This window comes from Gracilinanus agilis, chromosome 3 (genome assembly GCF_016433145.1).
Source record: "Gracilinanus agilis isolate LMUSP501 chromosome 3, AgileGrace, whole genome shotgun sequence".
Lineage (NCBI taxonomy): Eukaryota > Metazoa > Chordata > Mammalia > Didelphimorphia > Didelphidae > Gracilinanus > Gracilinanus agilis.
This window is the reverse complement of record NC_058132.1, coordinates 659,427,547-659,451,524: the sequence shown is the minus strand read 5'-3', so window position 1 is coordinate 659,451,524 and position 23,978 is coordinate 659,427,547. Positions and strand designations below refer to the sequence as shown.

Here is a 23,978-nt window from a genome sequence, read left to right as displayed (position 1 = left end):
TCTTTGTTCCTCTCTTCCCCCCTTTTCTCCCTTCTCTTCCTCTTTTTTTCTTCCTTTCTCCTCTCCCCCCACTTCTCCTTCCCCTTTCCTTCCTCTGCTTCCTCCCATTTCTCCCTCTTCCACCTCTTCCTTCCTTGTCTCCCCTCAATTTCTCCCTCTTCCCCCACCATTTCTCTCCTTCCCTGCCTCCTGCCTCCTAGCCTTGGCTGGGGCCCCTGCTGGACACCTTTCTAGGGTTGATGACCTTTGCTTCTAGAAGGGATCCTTGGTGACCCTCTGACCCTCTGTATTTCATGATCTCCCAGAGACTGGTGAGATGCTCCAGGACATAATAACCCAGATTAACAACCTCTGGACCAGGGAGGTCATCCAGAGATGGAGAAAAGCTCTCCTGAGGACCTCTTCTTCCAAACCAAGTATCTCCCTGCCCCCTACCCCCAACTTTAAGTTCAACAAACATTCATGCATTCATTAAGCACTTACTGTATTCCATGACTGGGATAGGTATAAGAGTACCAAAAGGAAGCAGCCCACACCCTCTCAGGGCTTTAAAGATCTCTGTGTGTGTGTGTGTGTGTGTGTGTGTGTGTGTGTGTACATAAATATACCCATAATAAGTACTAATTATGAAGAAGGGAGTAGCTCAAAGAAGGCCTTCGTTGAAGTGTCACTTCTGTAGGGAAGTAAGGAAGGGATTCCAAGGGGCACAAGTGAGGAGGGGGAACATTCTTAGGAAAAGGCACAGGGAGACAAGCTTGGAAAACATTTGATGCATTTGTCTGACCAACAATGCCCTCACTCATTGGGGAAGGGCAGATTCCTTGACTGACATTCAGAGCTCCCCAAAATGTTATTGGGAGCTACCTTTCTAGCCTATAATGTGTTCAGACAAACTATCCATCTCTGCTCCTGAACAGTTGTAGCAGCTGTTTCATGCTACTGAGTGCTTAGCTCTGGGAGGAGGGTAGGGCTGGGACAGGGGAGAGATAGAATCAAAAGACTTTCTTCCCACAAATATAGTTAGAGACATTTAAAAATCTTGAGAATAGAGAAATTTGTACTGTGAGCATTTACATCTCAAAAATGGACTTGTTAATTGTCCAGGCTTTGAAAAGTATTAATAATGCAAGTTAAAATTGTATGTGTATGCATATCTCTCTGCCCAATTGTTAAACATCATGACAACCCTGCAGTAGGACTAATGTCTATAAATGACTAAAGTCTCAGTGACTGGGAAAATGATATTTTCATTCCCAAGGAAAGTTGAGGAGAGCTAGTTGGAGGGGAAAGCTAAGTGAGGTTGTTGATGTGTTGAATGTAGGCTCAGAATCCCTGATTTTACATGATCATGGACAGGTCATTATACATTTTATTTTATTTTTTTTAAACCCTTACCTTTTGTCTTAGAATTAATACTGTGTATTGACTCCAAGGCAGAAGAGCAGTAAAAGCTAGGCAATGAAAGTTAAATGACTTGCCTAGGGTCACACAGCTAGGACATATCTGAGGCCAAATTTGAACCTGGACCTTCATCTCTCTAGGCCTGGCTCTCCATCCAGTAAGCCATCTACTCACGCTTCTCTATTATACATTTTAAGATCTCAGATTATTTCTAAAATGAGGTGACTGGACTAGATTCTTAAGATTCTTTTGAATTCAGATCCTATGTGAATTGAGACATCCAATTTGAGAAACTCAAATAGAGTTTGGAAGAGATTCTAGGACATAAAATCCAGAGTGAGAGGCATCTGCATAGAGTGGGCCTGAACAGTTAGGACAATTTTATTACTATAACGTTAAATTTAGACAGGAATTTTTGTAAGACAAACAATACATACAATTTCCTGTTGCATATACAATCTTGTTTTGTTCTTTCAGTCAGCATTGATTAAGTACCTTCTATTTTCCAGGCCCTGTGCTAAGGTCTGGGACCCAAGGAAAAGCTGTTCCTGCCTTCCAGGGCCTTACAATCTAACGGGGGAGACAGTATGCTAGTAATCTCTGGAGAAACTGGAGAGAATCCACAGAGAGAAGGCATTAGAATCCAAAGGGATTGTGGCAAAGACTTCCTTTAGAAGGGGTGGTTTTAGCTGGGACTTGAAGGATGCCAGGAGGTGGAGGTGAGGAGAGAGGTCACTCCAGGCACTTAGAAGAGTCATTGAAAGATGCTCAGAGCCAAGAGATAGAGGGTCCTGATGAAGGAGCACACAGGAGGCCAGTGCCACTGGGTCATAGAGTGTGTGGTGGGGACTATATCAAAGACCGGAAGGATGTGAGGAATGGTAGGCTATGATTGGTTTTGTATGCCACGTGGATTTTACATTTGATTCTAGAGGTGATTGAGGGACAAAATCAGACCTGCACTTTGGGAAACTGCTTTTGTGGCTGAGTCTCAAAGGATGGGTTGAATTGAGATACCCGAGGCAGGCAGCACCCCATGGGCTATTGCACAACTCCAGGATATGGGCCTGCACCAGTGGGGGAATCAGTTGTTCATGTAAAAGGGTCACCTCTACATGGCAGACAGGAGAGAAGGAGAGACTAGTTTCACATCATTCACCCTCAGCCTCCACATTCCAACAAAACTGGCCAGTTTTGGCTTCTTTGTGTGTGACATGGTGATTCTGGCCTCTGTTATCCACAGGCTAGCTCCTCAGGCCTGGAGTGCTCTTCCATCCACCTCTGAGTCTTTCTGAGGACAGGCAATGTAGGGAGCCCTTCCTGATCTCTCTAGGTATTAACCTTCGTTCCCATACTGTTGGGTTAATGCTCTCTGTATTTTGTTTTTAACTTATGTGGATATGTCATTTTTCATAGTAGTTTATGAGCTCCTTTGGGGCCAGAACTTAGTCTGCCCTGTGCCTGCCATCCAAAGTACATTCACGAAATGCTTGTTGAATTGAATTGAACTCTAGGTAATTTATTAAAGTCCTAAGACTCACATAATCCTATGTCATCTAGAGAAGTGCCTCGTTCACTCGGTATTTGTGTCTTGCCTCCTAGTCTGGTTCCCTAGTTTGGTTCAGATCAGCGTGACTTTGTCTTTGAGTCCTCTGGTCTTGGTTCAGCACTGATCCACCATGGCCAGTAGTGGCTGCTACTAGAGCGCTAGTCAAAGGAGGCAAAGTCATTGTTGGTGCCTTCTGCCTTTGCTTCTTTCTCTGTTCCCAGTCATCAGCCCAAAGAAGTCAGTGCTTTGCGACTGTCCCAGTTGCCTTCCCTGTCTTTGTGATGCCTTTACCTACCTAGAAGTGCCCCAGATCCTTGAATTATTTTTTCTTCTTTCTTCTCTTCAGTACTCAGACCTCCAAGTCCTTCAGTTTAGGTCAGAGCACCAAAATGGAATTTCTGGGGCTCTTGTTTTACAAGCAGGAGCAGTGTCCTTTGTTACTCTTGGGAACCCCTCACCCCCAACTCCAGCCTCTTCTAAGTACTCAGCAAACAGAATATGCTTAACTGATCTGGCCTTACATACACACCATACACCCCCATCACTCACTTTTTTTAAACCTTTACCTTCCACTTAGAATCAATGCTGTGTTTTAGTTCTAAGATAGAAGAGTAGTAACAACTAGGCAATGGGGGTTAAGTGACTTGGCCAGGGTCACACAGCTAGGAAGTGTCTGAGGCCAGATTTGAGCCCAGGATCTCTTGTCTCTTGGTCTGTTCTTAATCCCCTGAGCCACCCAGCTGCCCCGCACACATATCTGTTTTTAATATCTGTTCAAATGAAGTCTACAGATGTTAAGATGGTAAGCCACTCTCCATGGTTCTCTGCAGGTTGTGTACTAAAATTCATTCCTTTGTTGATATCTTCATGCCTATTAGGAGATTTGTGATTCATCAATCACTCAACAAGCATTTCCTAAATGCCTTCTATGTGCCAGGTCAACAGAAATCTTCAGAAGATTAGGAAAGAGATGTTAATTCTGATTTGGGTGAGTTGTGGCTAACATAGCTTTTACCTGATCTTGAAATTTATGACTAGAATTGACTTTGAAATATTTATCAACAAACACCCAAAGACAGAAGTCCCTAAAACTTTGTTTGATAGCATGCTGGCTCCTGACTTGGAAGACTTTTTGAGGGAAAGACTGGGACATTTATTAAGCACTTACTGTGTACACTGCACTATGCTGAGTGTGGAGGGAGGATTGGGGACAGGCAGGCAGGTCCAAGAGCTCCCCTTTAGTGGGGCAGCACCTCGAGAAGGTCCAGTGGTCCCCAGGGTACAACAGCAAAGAGGAATATCATTTCCACACATGAAATCTTGCCCTTGTTTTCGGTTGGATTCCCTGTGTGTTTGGCCCGGCAGTAGCTTTCCCCTTGGAGTAGAGGCTTTCTGCACTGAGCTTTCATTTGAGGGCTCAGAGGGTTGGATTCATTTTCTCTTAGATCTGCTTTATGAGTCAGGGGCATTTGTACCACTGGGGCACTGGATCCAGGAACTTTACACATTTCCTTCACTTTAATGAGTTGATGCCATGATGATTTGGGGAAGGTTACAATTCCCAGATCCTGTGTTTAGTGAGGCCTCAGGTCTCTCCTCCTAGGCCTGACCAGGTCATGTCCCAGTCCAGCCTCCACAGGCTCCTTGCTGGCACTCGATCAGACGCAAACTCTTCTGTTTGAAGTTTCAGGCCCTTTCACATGGGCTCTTACTTATCTTTCTAGGCTCCTTACCCATTTCTCTTCTGAACTTAGCCTGCGGTTCTCCTTAGCCACCTGGACTCCTTGCTCTTTTGAATGGATGGCATGCCATGTCTTGCCTGTTTGCTTCCATCTAAGCCATCCCTTGTGTACAATGGATTCCTCCTCTTGGAATCCTGGGGTTCTTTAGTGCTTCAGTGCCCAAGCACCACTGCCTACGTGATGCCTTTCCCAACTCCCCACAGCTGCCAAGGTTAACCCTGGAAATCACCTGGCATTTGGGTCTCCTCTATTCATGTAGTTTTTCCCTTCTGAAGTGGCTCTAACTCCTCCAGGGTGTAGGGATTGTTCTGCCATTTACTGTCAGGGTAAGGCTTTCTTTAGGCCTCTGTTTCTCAGCTCCAAAATGAGGTTGTTGAGCCAGAAGACCTCTTGGGTCTGGGGAATAGCTGTTAGGGGGCAACAACCTGGTTTCCTTAAGTGATTTAGTATCTTTTCACTCCATAAATGCTGGACGGTGTATTACACTTACTCAGGAGGTGACACTGATTGGTACTCCCAGACCTTGCAGGTATCTTCATGCCCTGAGCAAATCATCTGGAACTCATAAGAATCTAGTTAAGGGAAGCCACCTGTAGAATCTGGTATAATCCATGGGTACTCCAGGAGGTCTGCTTTGGCCTGAGACTAGATGGCTTGGTGCTTGTAGAAGTCCTCTCAGGATTTATCTATTATGTGGCACTTCTGGGCAATCTCTTTTCTTCAGGTGGTAACTAGGAGCCACTTAACACAGCAGGACTCTTAGGGTTCTCCAAACCTTGGTACTCACTTTGAGGTATTCTAGACCCTCAAAATTGCCCAGATTTGGCTATGAATTGAAAGAGATCTCCGAAGTAAATGCCTTCTCTAGGTTGGCCCAATAGACTGTGAGATTGTTTCATTTATATGGATCTTTGATCAGAGCATTTACTATTAATCTGTAGCACTAGCCAGACATTGTTTTCTGACTAACTTAGGAAAGCCTCATGCTCTTGGGCTTATATGAACCAGGTTCAAAACTGACTCATAATCGTATCTCCTTTGGTCTGTCTTGGATTGTCCTCAGCCAGAGTTTCCACAGGGAAATCTAATCATAGAACTTGTGTCTCACCTGTCTAGATCTACCTAGATGTAAGTAAGAGGGTCCCCAAATCCCATCTAAGTCCACATGGTAATGCCGAATATTGGCTATAGGACAGAATTTATTCCAACCCACAGAAAATGCAAAAACAATATAAGGGGATCAGAGGAGCCCACATACAGTTGAAATGATTCTTCTACAGGCTCAGTAACACCTCTAGGTGCTCCCCCCATCCCCCCAAGTCCTACACTGTCCTCCAGAAGCATGGTGCCATTCTTGGTTGGGGCTCCCCTTAGAAGGAAGCTAACTTGGGGTTGATCTAGAAAAGCCCTTTGCCACCTCTAAGAATCCAGATAGCCCCCAACCTTCTGGTGCTGCACTAAGCACATTGGACTCCCCTAGAGGGAAGCCTCCTTGAGGTTGTCATCCTTGGAGTCTGAATAACTCAATGTGATAGCTTAGGGCAGCATTTGGGTCTTCTGTGTTCCTCTTTCTGGTCCTCCAGCTTAGAGAGTTCTCTAGGTGAACTTCTTCTCTCTAAGAAGCTAGTTGGGGGTCGTGGGGGCAGCCCTGATTTGGGCCAGTCTGGTGCTTTGGGTTCAGAATGAAACAGAATGAAATGCTGAAAAAGCACCAAACAGTTAGAAAAAAGGATGCCCATGCACTGTTATCCTCGGACTGCCAGAAAGCTATATCAGTGGCCCCAGCATTAGTTCCCTGAGTCTCTAAAGGACAAATAGTTACTAACCTCACCCATGTGACCGAAGTTGCTCCCACCACATGTGTACTCTCATGCTTGGAGTATCTAGAAAAGGCATCCCAAGGCTAGCTCTGCTCATGAATTTCTCCTTGTCTTACTAGAAGGTTGGATCTTTGAACTCTCAATATTCTCCCAAAACTTTGAGCTTTTGCAACTTCACCACTTGGTGGTGAGATTCCCCAATCTGTACCTCCTAGATGTTGCGCTTAAAAGTTCTACCACTGCCTTTCCAAGGGATTTATGGCTCAAGAACTCTTTCTGGCAGCTCCTTTGCTCCAAGGCAGCTATTAGGGGTTGGATCCCTTGGATCCCAGGTCAGCTTTTGTCTCTGCTGCTTTCTTGTCTCTTCTCTGAAAAAGGAAAAGGCAAAGGCAGCCCATTATGTCTGTTAGCTCTTGCACAAAAGGGTGGCCATGGCCCTCATCTTCTGTTGGGGTGATATATTCAAGCATCCCAGAGATTCTCCATTCTATAAACTCGTCAAATTGACCAAATAATTCCTCTGGTTATGTATGTGGGTGCCCTAGGCAGTGTTCTGGTACTCTCTAGGGGATGGCAGAGTGGGATACAGCTGAATCTTGACAGGCTTTTTATTTTTATGTGAATGTGTTTTCTTTTCATGCAGATTTTTGATGCCTTTTGAATGTATGTCTCTACAGTGAATATAGCCAAGCAACTTTTACATTTATTTGGAAACTGGAGATTTTGAGAAGATGAGGCTGAAGATATCACTTCTAAGAGAACCAAAACATATCCTTTGAACCTTAATAAAACTTATTTGGACCTTTTTGCTGAATTATCTTAAAATTTTACTTTGTTCTCTCATAGTTGGAAAATCACTTCTTTTTTCATGCCTTAAGTGATAAATTTTAACTCAAATACTGTTAAATGTTTGTGATTATATATCCAAGAAAGTCTCTAGAGAAGATTGTCTGCCTTACTGAGGTTAGACCCTCTTTCCTTTAGTTACCTGTAACCGTCAGTGGTGCCAAAGGATGTGGCTCTCCTCACTGACACCATTAAAAGTTAGCTTACTTGCACTTTCTTATGGATCTGTCCAAACTCTTTGAATCCATTTATGTTTAATAGTTAGTTGTCTTCCCTTAAAGAGTGTATCTGGACACATGCAGTTACTCTGATCGAGTTTTAACAAGGGTTTTCTTGGAGACGGGGAGCTGGTGTCTGTTTCTTCTTCACAGCTATGCTCATGATTTCAGAGAGTTCATAAACTGGGAGGACTGAAATCTCTACCTCTCCTCTCCAGATAGAGGAATCCTTGTCTTCTTTAAGCTGTTCCATCATAGCAGTCCTTCAATCCCAATCTCTGTGCTATTTTAATTGCTGCACTCTGGACCTTTGTTCCTGTCTGTGATGGGACCTTGGAGGTCATGTAGCCCCAACCCCTTAAGTCATCACCTCTAGGACAGAGCATGGATTCTGCTGGGGGGCACTTGCCAAGCTGGCTCCTATCTTGTCTGACCAAAGTGGCCTCTTGGCTCTTCGTCCCACGTCCTCATTGGTTTCTTGGTGCCCGGAAGGCTCCTTCCTTGCCTGTTGCTGTCCTGAGCTCCCTTTGAGGCTAAACTAGGGAAGCTTCTTAGGAGGGGGCCTCTCCTGAGCCCTCCTGCTTGCTGGTGCCTCACTCCTCATGCTCCCATCTTCCGGAGGCATTGACTGATCATTGTCCAGCACTTTGGGAGTAAGAGCACGTTTCATTTTTGTCTCTGTGTAGCCTGGTCTTAGGAAGTACTTGTTGGAGTGAGTCTGAATTCTTTCATCCCATTTCCATTTCCTTAGTAAGACGTGAGTGCTTCAGATGTGACACAAGGAACCAATTGGCTGGGAGAAAATGAATGGGTTCAGTGAGAGTGAGAGAACTGAAGATGCCAAAGGGGCAAAGGACAGGAGCATTTTTTCAGGGGCGAGCGACTGAAAAGACTGTCACATTGAAAAGCCCAGCAATCCCAGAGACAATGGAGGGCACTGGAAGGCGGGAGCCACTCTTCCTCAATCCTTGTCACTTAGAGAGAAATACCAGGCCCTGGTCCATGGATGGGCCGAAAGGGAAGTGGGTAGTTGCTTGTCTTCAGAACCTTTGCCCTGAGCAGCCATTATCAAGCTTTGTTCACGGCACAGTTCTCCTGGAGGTGCACGGCCCAGTTAGCTTGGCAGTATTCCTGGAGATGCTGGGAAACTGGGCTGCCGGCAGCTTCCCTTCAAGTGAAGCAGCTGCTTCTGTTGAGTTCTCACATGCCTCAGTGTTGGTGCATACCTGTCCTGGGCAAGCTTTGTGGTTTTTGTGAATCTTCTACTTTACCTTGGGCAGCTGGGCCTGGAAAACCTGAGTTCAGATCCGGCCTCAGACATGTAGTAGCTGAGTGACCCTGGGCAAGTCACTTAATCCCCTGGAGAAGGAAATGGCAAACAACTCCTGCATTTTTTTTTAAATTAAACCCTTCCCTTCCCTCTTGGAGTCAATACTGTGTATTGGCTCCAAGGCAGAAGAGTAGTAAGGGTAGGCAATGGGGGTTAAGTGACTTGTCCAGGGTCACACAGCTGGGAAGTGTCTGAGGCCAGATTTGAACCTAGGACCTCCCGTCTCTAGGCCTGACTCTCAATCCACTGAGCTACCCAGATGCCCCCACTCCTGCATTTTTGACAAGAAAACTTCATGGACCACACGGGCCACAGGGGCACGAAGAGTTGGACCCAACTGAACAACCTTGCTGACCAGTAGCGTATTACAATCACTTCTATATTTTCTTTCACCTGTAATAACATGGCCTCCAGAATTTCACTTACATATTTGGGGAAACAGAGGCATAAACCCCTTGGGGGCTGCTGCTCTCGTGGTCCAGCCTTGGGTCATTTGGATATGCAGACACTCTATTCAAAGCTGGGTTCAGATGGTCACCCATCTCCTTTCTTCTGCCTCTTGTTTGTGGCCCCCTTCTTTCTGGGCCTGCCTTCGACACTGCTGCTTCTCTCCAGTCAATGAACATGTATCGAGTACCTACTCTAGTACTCCCACACTACACAGCCTGTATCCTCCACCAGCACCAGGGCCTAGGACTGTGCAGACAAGGAGCCTTTAGTGGCGGCCAGTGGAAAGACCTCTTTCTGCTCCCCACCTAGACCGACGGACAGCTTTGGGAGTTCCAAGTTGGGTTCGTACCACCTGTGGGACTTAGCTGAGCCTGTCTCTTCCTTCTTAAAGTGCAGAATTGCCTGCTTTGTGCTTTCTCTTCCAACATTAATGGGAGGATTTACATTTTAAAAGAGAAACCAAGATTAAATACTTGTGCATGTTGTGGGGAGGTTTGAGTGTTGGGGGGGAGGGATTGTGGGAGTATCTTGTGCTACTGCATCTGTTTCTCTCCAGCTCCCTCCTCAGCCGAAAGGATAAGGGACAGCAGCTTGGGATCCCATCTCTGAAAGGTTACTTATCCCTGCTTTCTACCATAGTGAAGCTTTACAGAATGGTTGAAAGGTTTCCCTTAGTTGGAAAGCCAGAGATGGGCAGGATGGGTCTGGTGAATGTTTAGAAATCCAGGCAAAGTGTTTTGCCAACATTAAAGGGTCAAATAAAAGCAAGTTATTGTTCTCTTCACGCCACTCATTTAAAATTATTTTTTACCTTCTTTAACGGGGTAATGGACTTAAATCCAAGTATTAAACACCTGGATTCCATTTTAAAATTTAATTTTAATTCAGTAGACATTAAGCACGGATTGTGTGAAGAGACAAAGATAAGAGACAAAGATACGAATTTCCTCTGAGAAATCCACTGAATGGGGAGACCACAGATACACATAAGCACCCTCTGATATTAGATGCAGAGAAGCCAGGAAAGGGGGTTGGCCAGGGGCTGAGGACTTGGGGGCAGGCTCTATCTCTGTGGGACTGGTCAAGTCGCTTCTCTGTGGTCTTGGGGGAAGGGGTGGGCGGTGATGCTCCATTTCCTCATCTGTAAAATAAAGCACGTGAATGGAGAGAGAAGTTTCTGGCATAGGGTAAGAAAGTCTTCTGCTCATTGGCTGGAAGTAGTGGAGGTGGGCTGAGGCTGGGCATGAGCTTTTGAGGGCTCAGCATTGAACTGGCAGCATCATCCGCCAGAAAAGGAAAGAAGGGCTCCTGCGGGGTAACCAGTGTTCTGTGAATCATCACCAGATGCACAGACATGGGGATGCAACAAGTGACCAGCAGCAGCTTTTTAAGGTCTCCAAATGAGTGCTCAAGTTTCACTGTGTTCCCATAGGAGAACAGAGAGCTTTAGACAAGCTTTAGGCAGCAAAATTGGGCAGATAAACCAGAGATCATGGAGTTGTGTCAAGGAAAAGAGATTCTATAGAAAGATGCTGATATATATATATATATATATATATATACACACACACACACACACACACACACATATACGTATCAATATAATGTAGAATATATTTAAGTGGTTGAAGCCTACCGAATCCAAGCTTGGATCACATGATATCTAGTAACTTAGTTGAATTTTCCAAATTCTTTATAATAAAACTGAGATCCGTTTTCAATTAAAATCTGTTCTTTTTTTACACATTCCTGATAAGTGTCTGACACAAATTATGCTTCTTTTATAGAGCTACTACTATTCAGCTTCCTGAATATGAAGTATGAAGAAAATGATAGAGCCTAGGATTTAGTGTGTTAACGGCTCAGTGTTCTGATAAGATAAGAAATAACTGTAATAGCTCGAATTTTCCTTTCTGTAAGTCATATTTTGCTTTTGTTTCTTCCTGGCCTGTATAACCTGCTAATCATTTGGTTTGTTAAAGCCTGTTGTTCCTTGACCCAGAACACATCAAGAATTAGTGAGTTGTGTAGGCTGGACCACTGCCGAGGAGCTGTACTCCTGCAGCGATGATCACCAGATTGTGAAATGGAACTTGTTAACAAGCGAAACGAGCCAGATAGTCAAACTCCCCGACGACATGTACCCCATCGATCTTCACTGGTTTCCCAAAAGCATCGGCGTGAAGAAGCAAACCCAGGCTGAGAGCTTTGTACTCACTAGTTCTGATGGTAAGGTTTGAATCAGGGCTTCTGCTTCCTCAGGGCCACCGACCAGCTTATGAGTTTTTCTGGTAGCCAAGGCTGCGCTCTATTCCTGGTCTTATTTGAGAGTCCCCTGAGAGGGGAGGCCTGCGGGCATCATGCTCATTTTGTAAATAAAGAGGCCACACTGGTAGAGGGTTTTGGAAGCAGGAATGGAATCCAGGTCTTTCTGGATTGACTCTCAAATTTGTAGTCATTTCTGCTATTTAAATGTTTAAATGAAGGCTTCTCCATGTTTTTTGGTCGACCTTCCTGCTTTATTTTGTGGGGAGTCTTTTAAGGAGGAATTGGGTTTTTCAAAAAAATCAAACTAGATCTGTGCTACGCAAGGGTTACTCCTAACAATCAAGCCATTTCTGAAAAATGGGCATCCACTTTATGAGGTGGTTGTAAAGATCAAATGGGATAAAAGTGTAAAGTTTGCTTTATAAACTTTAAAGACCATATAGTTGTAAATATATTTATATAGTTATTAATACTATTACCAGTCCTTCTGTCAATGCTATTAGCTTAAAAATATCAACTGAAATGCAAACTTATTATTAATATAATTCAGTAAATTATCATTGATTCTAACAGATATTGTGTATATTTTATCTAATTTTTATGTTTTAATTTTAGGATTTGTATATTACTTCCTTTCTAACTCAAATGATAATTGTTGGCCCAAACAAGGAGACCGCTTTGCTCATTTCTCTAGTGGAAAACCAGTTTGGCTGTGACTTATAATACCAGCAGGATGGATTTATGTGCACAGTGTTACTACCTGTGTGCTGAAGATTTAAGTGGAAAGTTGTTCATCTGGTGGTAACTAGATTGTACACATGGACATTCCTAATAATTTGGGAAATGGCATAGGTTCTTTCGCCTTGAATTATTTGGCTCTCTATCAGCAATTTAACTGACATTCCCAGGAATAATTGTCTGGTCATTTCCCCCTTGGGCCTTTGAGGCAGCTTGAGTTTGCTGGAGGAGCTGAGGCTAAGAGGGCAGAGCCTGGCTCAGAGTCCGAGTTTTGTCATTGATAGGACTGATCAACGTTTGATAAATCATGTTGTTGCTTCCTCTCTCCTCTTCCAATGCAAACTCTAAAAAAAAAAGGCAGGGATTGTGGCACAGGCTTTACCTTGGGGTTCCCTGTGCCTGGCTCAGTGCCTGGCAAGTCAGCCCTTAAGAAATATTTGTTTGTTGATGAGGTTGATGTAAGGGTTGAATGAAATCACGTCTGTGAAAGCTCTGCTGTGTAATTGGAAAGGGCTGTATGAAAAAGGTGAGCTACTGGAGGGGACCATTAGAGATAGGAAACAAATAAGATCCAAGGCCACAAATGTCATTTTAAACACTCCTAAGATTTAACTATGGAGTGCATATTAATGATGTTGAGTTTATGTAAGAAATACTTAATAATTTTGTTAGGGTTATTGTATGGCGTCAAGAAAATACTCGGACTCTCCAGCTTCCTCCTGTTTCAAAAGCTCCCCCCCCCCATCTAATTGTTTTCTTTTAATTAGCAAAACATTTTACAAAAAAATCATAAAAATTAATGTTCCCTTCTACTCAGATTAGAATGATTTGGGTTTCAGCATAAAAATGTCTCAAAGAAGTTCCAGGGAAAAGTTGCAGATAGCTTAGGAATGACAGATATGTGTAGAACAGTTGGTTAGTGACCAGGAACCTTCATTGTGAGAACACGGAAGAAAGGGTTCTAGATCAGCAAAATGAAGGTGATTTGAGGAATAAAAAGCTGGAAAAGTACAAAACTCTGAAATTATAAAGCTAATAGTACCTGATGTTTTCCTAGCACTAGATAGTTGATGAAGCACGTTGGCCAATATTGTCATGTTGGGTGAAACAACCTTGAGGTAGATAGGATGGTTCTAAAGTAGTGGACAACTACAAAGCCCCCTTTTTTCAGATGGGGATATAGACTGGGAGCAGGGAAGCTGAAGGGACTTGCCTGAAGTTAAACAGCTAGGAAGAATCAAGACTGAACTTTTCTTCTTTAGAGCTAAGCACTGGTTTTTGGGTAACAGAGTAAACTCTGTTTTTTAAGTAGATAATAAATTTAACTTAGTAGCGCCCATGCCAGTCTATATCTTTGTCCTTTGCTCACACAGGCATATTATGAAATGTTCCATTGATGCTGTTTTCTTTTTACTTTTGCATTTCTAACACCACTCCCAATCACACTCTGCAGCCCCATTATTTTCTACATATGGCTCCTACCAGAAGCTCATGAGGGCCTCTGATTCCTACCACTTGAGTGAGGGTAGCCAGCTTTGACTGACTGTTTTTATAATAGTTAAGGTAAACTAAGGCACAAAATTCTGAGCATAATCAAATTATTGGTAAAGCACAAATCTACCAATAAATAGGGTTTCAGCTTCCCTAGGAAGACCCCAAACAAAGGGGATGGTTTTCTTCTGTAGGTTTTGGGGAGAACAGGACAAAGAAGAGAACCAGATAAGTGAAGACAATACGAGTAGTTACCAAGCCAAGGTGCAGGCAACAGTATGGCTGCTTGGAACTGGGGTCATAAGAGGCTGTCAGTGACCCCCTTCTTCCCCCCCATGACTAAGAAGTATTCCTTGTTTGAGCCCAGCTACAAGGTCAAAAGATAATGCAGCCAACCTCAGGACATGAAGCAGACATCCTGTAAGGACACCTTGGTGATGGATAGACACAAGACCAGGCTCCTCAGTGCCCAGAAGGTGAGCCCAATTCTTTGGGGCGAGAGACCAGGATTTCTGAACTTTATTCTTTACAGCCCAGCTGAATTCTTAACTAAGTTCAGAGACAGAGATCTGATTTGGACAGTTCTCTACTACATACCACAACCAAGTACACGTCCTTGGGGAACCATGACCTCATCTGTTTGGACAGATGTTTGCTTGCTTACAGCTCACGCAGACCGTTTGGGAAGTTTTCCATAGTGCTTCAGCCCCTGGGCATCTCCCCTGACTCAGCCAGCTCTGAAGATCCCGTTCTATCCTCCTCCAGCCATCTTCCAGATCTGCCATTCACTGCCCGCCTCCAAGACACCAGACCTCTCCACCTCCAGGGTCTCAGGATGTTGCTATAAAGGCTGACAAGGCGAGTGCTTGGCCATAGTAACTTGCTGCCTGCTGCATACCTGGTTAAATTGGACAAAACTCTCCCCACCAACGTAGCCCTCAGCACTCTCCAGCTGCCCCATTTCATTGCTGGATCTCGTTCTCAGCAGACACTACTCATCCCCAAGACAGTATCACCTCCTTGATTTACTGACCAGGAGAAACCCTTCCAGTGCTCTTGAAACCCAAGAAGCCTCTAAACACTGGGAGAGCCTAGGAGCAAACATTTCCATCCAAAATAAAGTGCTTTGTTGATTAAAAAACAATTTACTGTAAATAGGATTGTTCCTTCTGCCACCCAGGTCACAGTGAGGATGCCATGAACTGAACTGAGCAGAGGGGATGGACTTCATTTCCCCTGCCTCCAAGAAGTGGATCTGGTTGGTGTCTGTTTCTCTTCTGGGTTGTTTGTCTTCCACAGCCCAGGGAGTTAGAGGCTCAGACACCCTGACTTCTCGAGGTTTCCTTTGCCAGGCTGGTGGGTTGTACCACCCCCTGCAGGCCTGGCTCCAAGGCCATTTCTGGAGAGGATAAAAGAGAGAGTGGGGAAGGAGAATCCTTCCTTTTTCACCCATTCACCCATGGCATCTTTGTTTTGAGTGGCCTGGGATCATCATCCTCTTGTTGTATCAGATGAAGAGTTGCCAAAATAGTGTTGGATTCAGGCTCCCCAGAGGTAAAGTTGAAAACAGCTAATCCAAGCAGGCTGCCCCACTTAGTGGTAGAGTGGCAGGAGTCACAGGCCTCCATGTTTCTTGAGTTACTTTATTGAATTGTTGTATGGAGTCAAAACTCCTTTTTTGGTCATCTTGCCAATCTTATTGTGTGAGGTGGAATCTCATAGCCATTTTAATTGATATTTCTCTTACTATTTGTTGTGTGGAACATTTTTTCAAATGGTTGTTGATGGCCTGAATTTCTTCTTTTCCATTCCATTCAGTAACTATGTGCTGACTACATGCCAGACACCATGCAAAGTGCCAGAGATACAAATAAGAAAAAGACACCCCCGCTCTCAAGGAGCTTACATCTAAGGTGGAGGGACAGTACACAGAAGGAAGCTGAAAAGGGGAGAGGGCTGGAGGGGAGGCAAGGAGGTGCCTGAGCAGAGGCATGATGTTTGTGGAGCTGATGAGCCTGCCAAGCACTGAATCTTTGCCAGTGGGAGGCTTGAGGAATTGGTATTCCACTCTCCAGCCCTCCATCCAGAGGGGAGCTAAGAGGGGGGAGAGGCCAAAGCCAAGGTGGGGGGGTCCTTTCAGCTGATCCTCTTATCCTTGGGGGAATGGGAGTACACAGTATGTTCTTGAAGTCAGAAACCAAGGCACAACAAGAACTTCTTCTAGGATGATACATGCTGAACATTCAGTGCTCAGATGGATGAAAAGAACGATTCTGGGACTTCAGCATCAATCTGTCAATAAACATTTATTAAGCCCTCGCTCTCTGCCAGACACTGTGCTAAATATTGGGGATCCTAAAAGAGACAAAACACAGTCCTTGCCCTCAAGGAGCTTACAATTGGTTGGAGGAGACGACATGCAAACAAAGTAAGCTACACACAGGATATAGAGATAATTTGGAAAGGGAAAGCATTGGAATTAAGAGGGATTTTAGTTGGGACATAAAGGAAGCCAGAGAGATTAGTAGTTGGATGGAAGGAGAGAGAGCCTCCCAGGCATGGAGGACAGCCAGAGAGAATCCCTGAAGTGGAGAGATGAAATATCTTTTGAGGACTGCCTCTTCAAATGTTGGGAACAGTTCCTCTTTTTATATGTTTGTATCAGTTCCCTATGTTTGAATTTTAGTCCTTTATTAAAGAAATTTGCCATAAAGGTTTTTTTTCCTCCCAGTCATATTGTTTCCCATATAATTCTGGCTACATTGATTTCGTTTGTACAAAAACTTTATTTTATGTCATCAAAATTGTCCATCTTGTTGGTCAAGAATTTTCTACCACCCATAAACTTCCAAAGACTATCTTTCCTTTCTTCTTTCATTTGTTTGTGATATGTTCTTTTATATCTAGGTCATATTTCCCTTTTGAGCTTAGTAGGGTATGTGGTGTGAGATATTGGTTTGTATGTGTTGTGTTTTGAGGTATAAAGGTTTTTGTAATTTTCACACCAAATTAATTTTTTGTCTCCTATAATTTCTTTGTTGAGAAAGCAAGAATTTTTACCTTTCTACGATTGTTAAAGACATTCCATAATCTAATTTAAAAAAATGATTTTGAATACTTAGGTCAGTGATTCATTTGGAATTCAATATCATATATGCTGTGAGATAAGGATTTAATTCTATTTTTTCTGTACTGACATCTAATTTTCCTGGTCATCTCAATTGAAAATGAATTTCATTCTCATAGTTTTGGAACAGTTACCCGTTAAGTGTTTTTAGTTCTGAATTGTCTAATCGTTCCCTTCATCTTTTTTTTTTTTTAAGTTCAGGACCAGATAGTTGTTTTTTTTTTTTTTTTTTTTTTTTAATAATTACTCTATTATAGAAGGCTTTTTTAGACTTTAAACCCAACTCATTAATGTTCTCTATTTCTCTATTATTCATACAAGATTTTAGGGATATAAATTTATCTGAGTACTGCTTTGATCATCCTATAAATTTTGATGTTGCATTTATATTGTTGTAATCCCTAATATGTAGTATTGTTTTTTCTAATTTGACCTTTAACTGAAAAATTCACTGAATTTTTTTTGGTCTCTATTTAGGCCTCCATCTTTTGATCAAATTTCCTTTGTTAATTACAATTTTTATTGCATTTTAATCACATTTTTTATCTTAAATTCTTATGATAATGAAATTCAGAGACAAAAGGAAGTTTTTAGCAAAGTGAAAGGCTAGCTCTGATGTTCTCTTTGGAGAAGACCACTAAAGAGTGGCTGAATTGGTTTCATATTATACCCTAAGGCAATAGAAAACACTTCTAGGGATTTTAAACTATTCCCAGAAGTGAGAGCAGAAGGACTGGAAACTTTTAATAATTGCAACTTGCTTTTATTGGAGAATTCCTCATCTCAAAGGCTCTAAGATCCTCACAGGGATTTATCCTTCCCACTTTGGTGCCTTGGACTGAAGGTCAATAAATCAGAGAGTAACCATAGAAGATAAAAATTTTAATTATAATCAGTTGGTGGGCATTTGCCAGGCAGATAGCAAAGGCCCAACAAATGGAGTGCGTCTGTATACTGCGTTTTCTATTTCAAGTCAAAAGGAAAGCTCAAGCTGGCTATCAAGTGAGACTGACCAGTCACTTTTCTTCTTTGGGAGGTTATAATGACTAGGTCATCAAGTGCTTTAACCTTGGGGTCTAAGGATTGTTAAAGATGAAGTTTTTTCCAATGGGATAAGAGTTTTTTTCTGCAGTTAATCTCATCAGAATATTCTGGGTAGGCAGGAATCTCTAAAATAATGGATGCCTTCAAGATAGAATCAGTTTAATTTATCTTATTGTTGCCAGTTAGGAGGGGAGAGTAAAATACATCGTGAGAGTCCATTTCTGTTTACAAAACCATGGACCTATATTTAGCAACTATTTTCCCCAAATTCATTGTACACAGACTCATCTATTTCCTCCTTAGACTCGGATACACAGGGCCCTTATTTAAAACAGTAGCTAGGTGGAACAGTGGATAGAGAGCCGGGCCTGGATCCAGGAATTTTTTGTTGTTCAGTCTTTCAAAGTGTAACTCTTCATGACCCCATAGACCTGTGATGACAAACCTATGGTATGTGTGCCCAAAAGGACACACAGAGCCCTTGCTGTGGGCACGCCTGCAATTGCCCTCCAGAGTTTGTTACTAGAAAGCCAGAGGGACACGGGGCAGAGCTGTTCCCCTTCCTCTCTCCATGCACTTGATGATGCTCACTTCCCTCACCCCTCTGCCCAGCAGCCAACGGGAATGCTTCCTCACTTCCCTGTCTGGTGGGGCACATCCAACACTGGGTCTCTGGAGGGGTGGGGTAGGGATGTGGCCCAGCACTCTGTCTCTAAAAGGTTCGCCATCACTGTCATAAACCATGGCCCTTCTATCTTCCACTGTCTCTTGGAGTTTGTCCAAGCTCATGCTTTCATGACTCTTTCCATCTCATCTCCTACCATCCCCTTCTCTTTTTGCCTTCCCAGTATCAAAGTTTTTTCCATCGAGTCTGGTCTTCTTACTATGTAGCCAAAATATTTAAACTTTAGTTTTAGTATTGTGTCTTTCCAATAAATAGTCTGAATTAATTTCTTTAAGTTTTGACTTATTTGATCTCCTTGCTGCCTTCAAAGGAAAGAATTTATGACTAAAAGAGATAGAAAACATTATCAGATATAAAATGAATAATTTTAACTATATTAAATTTAAAAGGTTTTATGCAAACAAAATCAGTGTAACCAAGATTAGAAGGGAAACAACAAACTGGCAAAAATGTTTTATAACAAATTTTTCTGATAAAGAGCTCATTTCTCAGATATATAGAGAATGAAGCCAAACTTATAAGAATACAAGTCATTCCCCAATTGGCAAATGATCAAAGGATATGAACAAGCAATTTTCAGATGAAGAAATCCACGCTAATCAGATGAAAAAATGTTCTAAGTGTTGTGAGGGTTTATTTAGCAATTAATTTAGTAATAGTGTTGGACCTAGCAGGAAGGGCTGGAGGATTCCAAGATGGAATGAAGGAGCAGGAAGTGGGCTTGTGCTCTGAGAGAGACTCCATTAGGGGTTGGACATAACTGTTGCTAACCCTGGGAGATCTCAGAGTTAGGGAAAAACTACATCCTGATTCCCTGGGATCCTGAGAGGTGAAGGCTTTCAGCAAGTGGATAAGACCTGCAGAGCTGCACCAAGTGGGGAAGTGGTTTGGGATCTGGTGAACAGCATTTCAAACTCACTCTCCCTACCTGGGTACCTTGGATCACCTTGGCTCTTGGCATCCTGTGACCATCCTTGGATTACCGTGAGACCCCCGATGTTCTAAGTCACTCTTGATTAGAAAAATACAAATTAAAACAACTCTGAGATATCACCTCACACCTATCAGATTGGCCAACATGACAATAAAGGAAAGTGATAAATGTTGAAGGGGATATGGCAAAATTGGGACACTAATACATTGTTAGCAGAGTTGTGAACTGATCCAACCATTCTAGAAGGCAATCTGAAACTATGCCCAAAGGGCTATAAAGCAGTACATACCTTTTGTACCATTACTAAGTCTATCCCAAAAGGGTAAAGGACTTACTTGTACAAAAATATTTATGGCAAAGAATTGGAAATTGAAGGAATGTCTATCATTTGGGGAATGGCTGGACAAATTGTGGCATATGGTGGTGATGGAATACTATTATGCTATTAAGAAAAGATGAGCAGGATGATTTCAGAAAGAGCTAGAAATATCCACATGAACTGATTCAGAGAGAAATAAGCAGAACCAGGAGACCATTCTACCCAGTAACAGCAGTATTATATGATGATCAACTGTGATAGACTTAACTACTCTCAGCAATACAGTGATCTGGGACAGTTCTGAAGGACTTATGACAAAGAATGCTCTCTACTTCCAGAGAAAGAACTGTTGGAGTCAACGTTAACATTAATTTACTTATGGCTTTATTTTGGAATTTTTGTTTTATATGAGTATTCTCTTATAACAACAGCTAATATGAAAGTATATTTTGCATTATAATACATGTATAATCCAGATCAAATTGCTTACCATCTCTGAGGAGGGAGGGAGAAAATTTGGATCATATAACTTTAGAAAATATTTGTGGGGGGCAGGAGGGTGGCTCAGTGGATTGAGAGCCAGGCTCAGAAATGGGAGGTCCTAGGTTCAAATTTGGCCTCAGATACTTCCTAGCTGTGGGACCCTGGGCAAGTCACTTAACCTCATTGCCTACCCCTTACCACTCTTCTGCCTTGGAAACAATACACAGTATTGATTCTAAGACGGAAGGTAAGGGTGAAAAAAATATGTGGAAAAATTGTTTTAACATATAATTGGGAAAATAAAATGTCTTTTAAAAAAAAGTTCTCCATCACCATATTTCAAAAGTATTTTGCAGTACCCAGCTTTCCTTATAGTCCAGCTCCCATTGGCATTCATTGCTACTGGAAAAACTATAACTGATATATGGATCTCTGTCAGCAAAGTGATGTCCCTTTTTTCAGTATGTTTTCCAAATTTGCCCTAGTTTCCTTTCTAAGGAGCAGGAGTCTTCTAATTTCATAGCTGTAGTTGCTAACAGTGGCCTTTGAGCCCAAGAATAAAATGTTTTATTGTACTTGTATGTTTGCTTCTCCAAACTCTTTAGCTTTAAAAAAACCCCAATATTTTTACCAATTACACGTAAAAACAATTTTTTAATATTCTTAAATTTTTTGATTTCCAAATTCTCTCCCTCCTTTCCTACCCTCTTTCCCTCACCTCTCCTCCCTCCCTAAGATGGTAAGCTATCTGATTTAAATTTTACATGTGCAGTCATGTAAATGTGAAATCATACACACATTTTTTCATGTTAGTAATTTTGTGGAAGAGATCACAAAAAAGAAGAAAGACGGCTATAGTATGTTTTGGTCTGTATTTGGATGCTATCAGTTCTTTCTCGAAGGGCTGATGATGTCTTTCATCATGAATCTTTGAGACTGTCCTTGAATCATTGCATGGCTGAGAATAGCTAGGTGATTCACAGTTGTTCAGCAAAAAATATTGCTGTCATTGTGTATGATTTTCTTCTTAGGTCTGTGTACTTCACTTTGTATCAGTTCATATAAGCCTTTCCAGATTTTTCCAAAATCATGCTGCTTGTCATTTCTCATAGCAGCATACCACAGCTTATTCAGCCATTCCCCAATTGATGGACAACCTCTCAATTTCCAATTCTTTGCTACCACCAAAAGAGATGCAGTAGATATTTTTGTAATTCCTTACCAACCAGTTGGTCCGTGTTCAGTTCTAACAGTTGTTTCTTGACCTTCATACAGGTTCCCCAGGAGACAAATAAGATGATCTATTTATTTCCATCTCTTTGAGGACTTGCCCCATTTTGTTGTGATCCATAAAAATCAAAGGCTTTAGTCTAGTCAATAATGCAGAAGTAGAAGTTTTTCTAGAACTCCCTTGCTTTCTCCATAATTCAGCAAATGTTGGCAATTTGGTCTCTAGTTCCTCTGACTCTGAAATTCAGCTTGCTCTTCTGGTCATTTTTGGTTCATATATTGCTGAAGCTTAGTTTGCAGGATCTTAAGCATAACCATGCTGTCATGTGAAATGACCCCATTGCTTTGTAATTGGAACTTTCTTTGGCATTGCCCTTCTTTAGGATTAGGACATAAACTGATCTTTTTCAATCCACTGTCAAAGTTTTCCAGATTTGTTAGCATATTGAATGTAGCACTTAAACAACATCATCTTTTAGGAATTTAAATAGCTGAGCTGGAATTCCCTCACTTCACTAGCCTTATTGTTAGCAACACTTCCTAAGATCCAGTTCACTTCATTCTCTAGGACATCTGGTTCCAAATAACTACATCATTGTGATTATTGGTGATGCTAAGAGCTTTCTTTTTTGGGTCTTCTATATATTCTTGCCACCTCTTCTTAATCTCTTCTATTTCTATTAAGACTCTACCACTTTTGTCTTTTTGGGGGGCCCACTTTTGCATGAAACAGTTCCTTGATATCTTTCCTTTCCCTGAGGAGATCTCTTGACTTTCCCAATCTCTTGTTCTCTTCTATTTTTTTGCATTGCTCATTTTAACAAATCTCCTTATCTCTCCTTGCTTTTCTCTGGAATTCTATATAGTTGGGTAGCTCTTTCTCTTTCACCTTTTATCACTTTCCTTCTTTCCTTAGCTATTTGTAAAGACTCATCAGATAACCATTTTGCTTCCTTGCTCTTCTTTTTTTCTTGGGGATGTTTTTTGTTGCTGCTTCTTGTACAGTATCGCTGACCTCTGTCCATAGTTCTTAAGGCATGCTATATACTAGATTAATCCCCTAAGTCTATTGTCATTTCCACTTTGTATTCATAAGGGGTGACCTGGGCCACAGTTTGCTCCAGGTTTTGTTTTAGCTGATTGTCTGGAGCTTCTCCACATTTGGCAATAAAAAATCAGTCTGATTTTGATATTGATCATCTGGTGATGTCCCCTACCAATTGATTAGCTTTGGTGTCTTCAAGTATCAGTGGCTGGAGCATAGACTTGTATTACTATGATGTTGAATAGTTTTCCTTGGATTTGAACAGATTTCATTCTGTCATTTTTGAGATTGTGCCCCAGTACTGCTTTTCTCACCCTTTTATTGACTATGAGGGCTCCTCCATTTGTCCTGAAGGATTCTTGCCCACAATAGTATATGTAATGATCACCTGAATGAAATTCACCCATTCCCATCCATTTAAGTTCCCTGACCCCAAGAGGTCAATATTTAATCTTTCCACCTCCTGTTTGGCCATGTCCAGCTTACCTTGTTTGGGAGCCAAGAAAAGCCAAGTTCAAATTTGGCTTCAGACACCTACTAGCTGTGGTGTCTGTAACAGTCCACCTACTAGCTGGACACTTAATATGTTTGTCTCAGTTTCCTTATCTGTAAAATGAGGGTAATAATATAGTACCTACTTCTGAGCAGGGTTGTTGTGAGGATCAAATGAGATAATTGTGAAAATAATTGTAGAATGTTTAGTGCTTAGCACTATGTAAATATTAGCTGCTATTAGTTATTAGGAACACTTTTGCCATCCTGGTGATGCTGGAAAGTTGTGAATCTGAACAACACGACCTCCTAATAATCAGTGTTGAGAGTGATATATAGAGGGTAAAGGAGAAATGGGTGGTCCACAAAAGGAGGCTGCAGGATATTTGTAATAATCTACATTGAAAGAAGTCATCTGGGGCCCTAGGGTGACAAAGGGAGGAAGGGATCCCTGTTGCCACACAGTGACTTAGAAAAAGACAAGTTAATTCCATCCGTATTGTACTATATTCTTATTGATCTGGTTAAATGTTTCCCCATGATGTTTTAATCCAGGGAGTTTCTGACCCTTGCACTGTACAGAATATTGTACAGACCCAGAGGTGGTGTGATGATGGGGCTGATGGGTACCTTGGTCTTACTCACAAAATGTAAAAGCAGTACTGAGACCTGAGAGACTGCTAGAGCCCTGTCCAGGATTCCAACTGTAATAAATGTCTTTCTCTCTCTCTCCTTCCCTCCCTCCCTCCCTCCCTCCCTCCCTCCC

General features: G+C 42.2%; 1 protein-coding gene across 1 annotated transcript in view; it reads left to right on the top strand.

Annotated features, from left to right (window-relative positions):
- The window catches only part of IFT80 (intraflagellar transport 80), a 102,730-nt gene that overhangs the window by 5,332 nt on the left and 73,420 nt on the right, over nt 1–23,978 (top strand). The window contains exons 2-3 of the mRNA XM_044667702.1: nt 7,156–7,280; nt 11,364–11,585. Coding sequence (XP_044523637.1) covers nt 7,244–7,280; nt 11,364–11,585 — 259 coding nt within the window. The 5' untranslated portion in view covers nt 7,156–7,243. The remainder of the gene's footprint in view (nt 1–7,155; nt 7,281–11,363; nt 11,586–23,978) is intronic.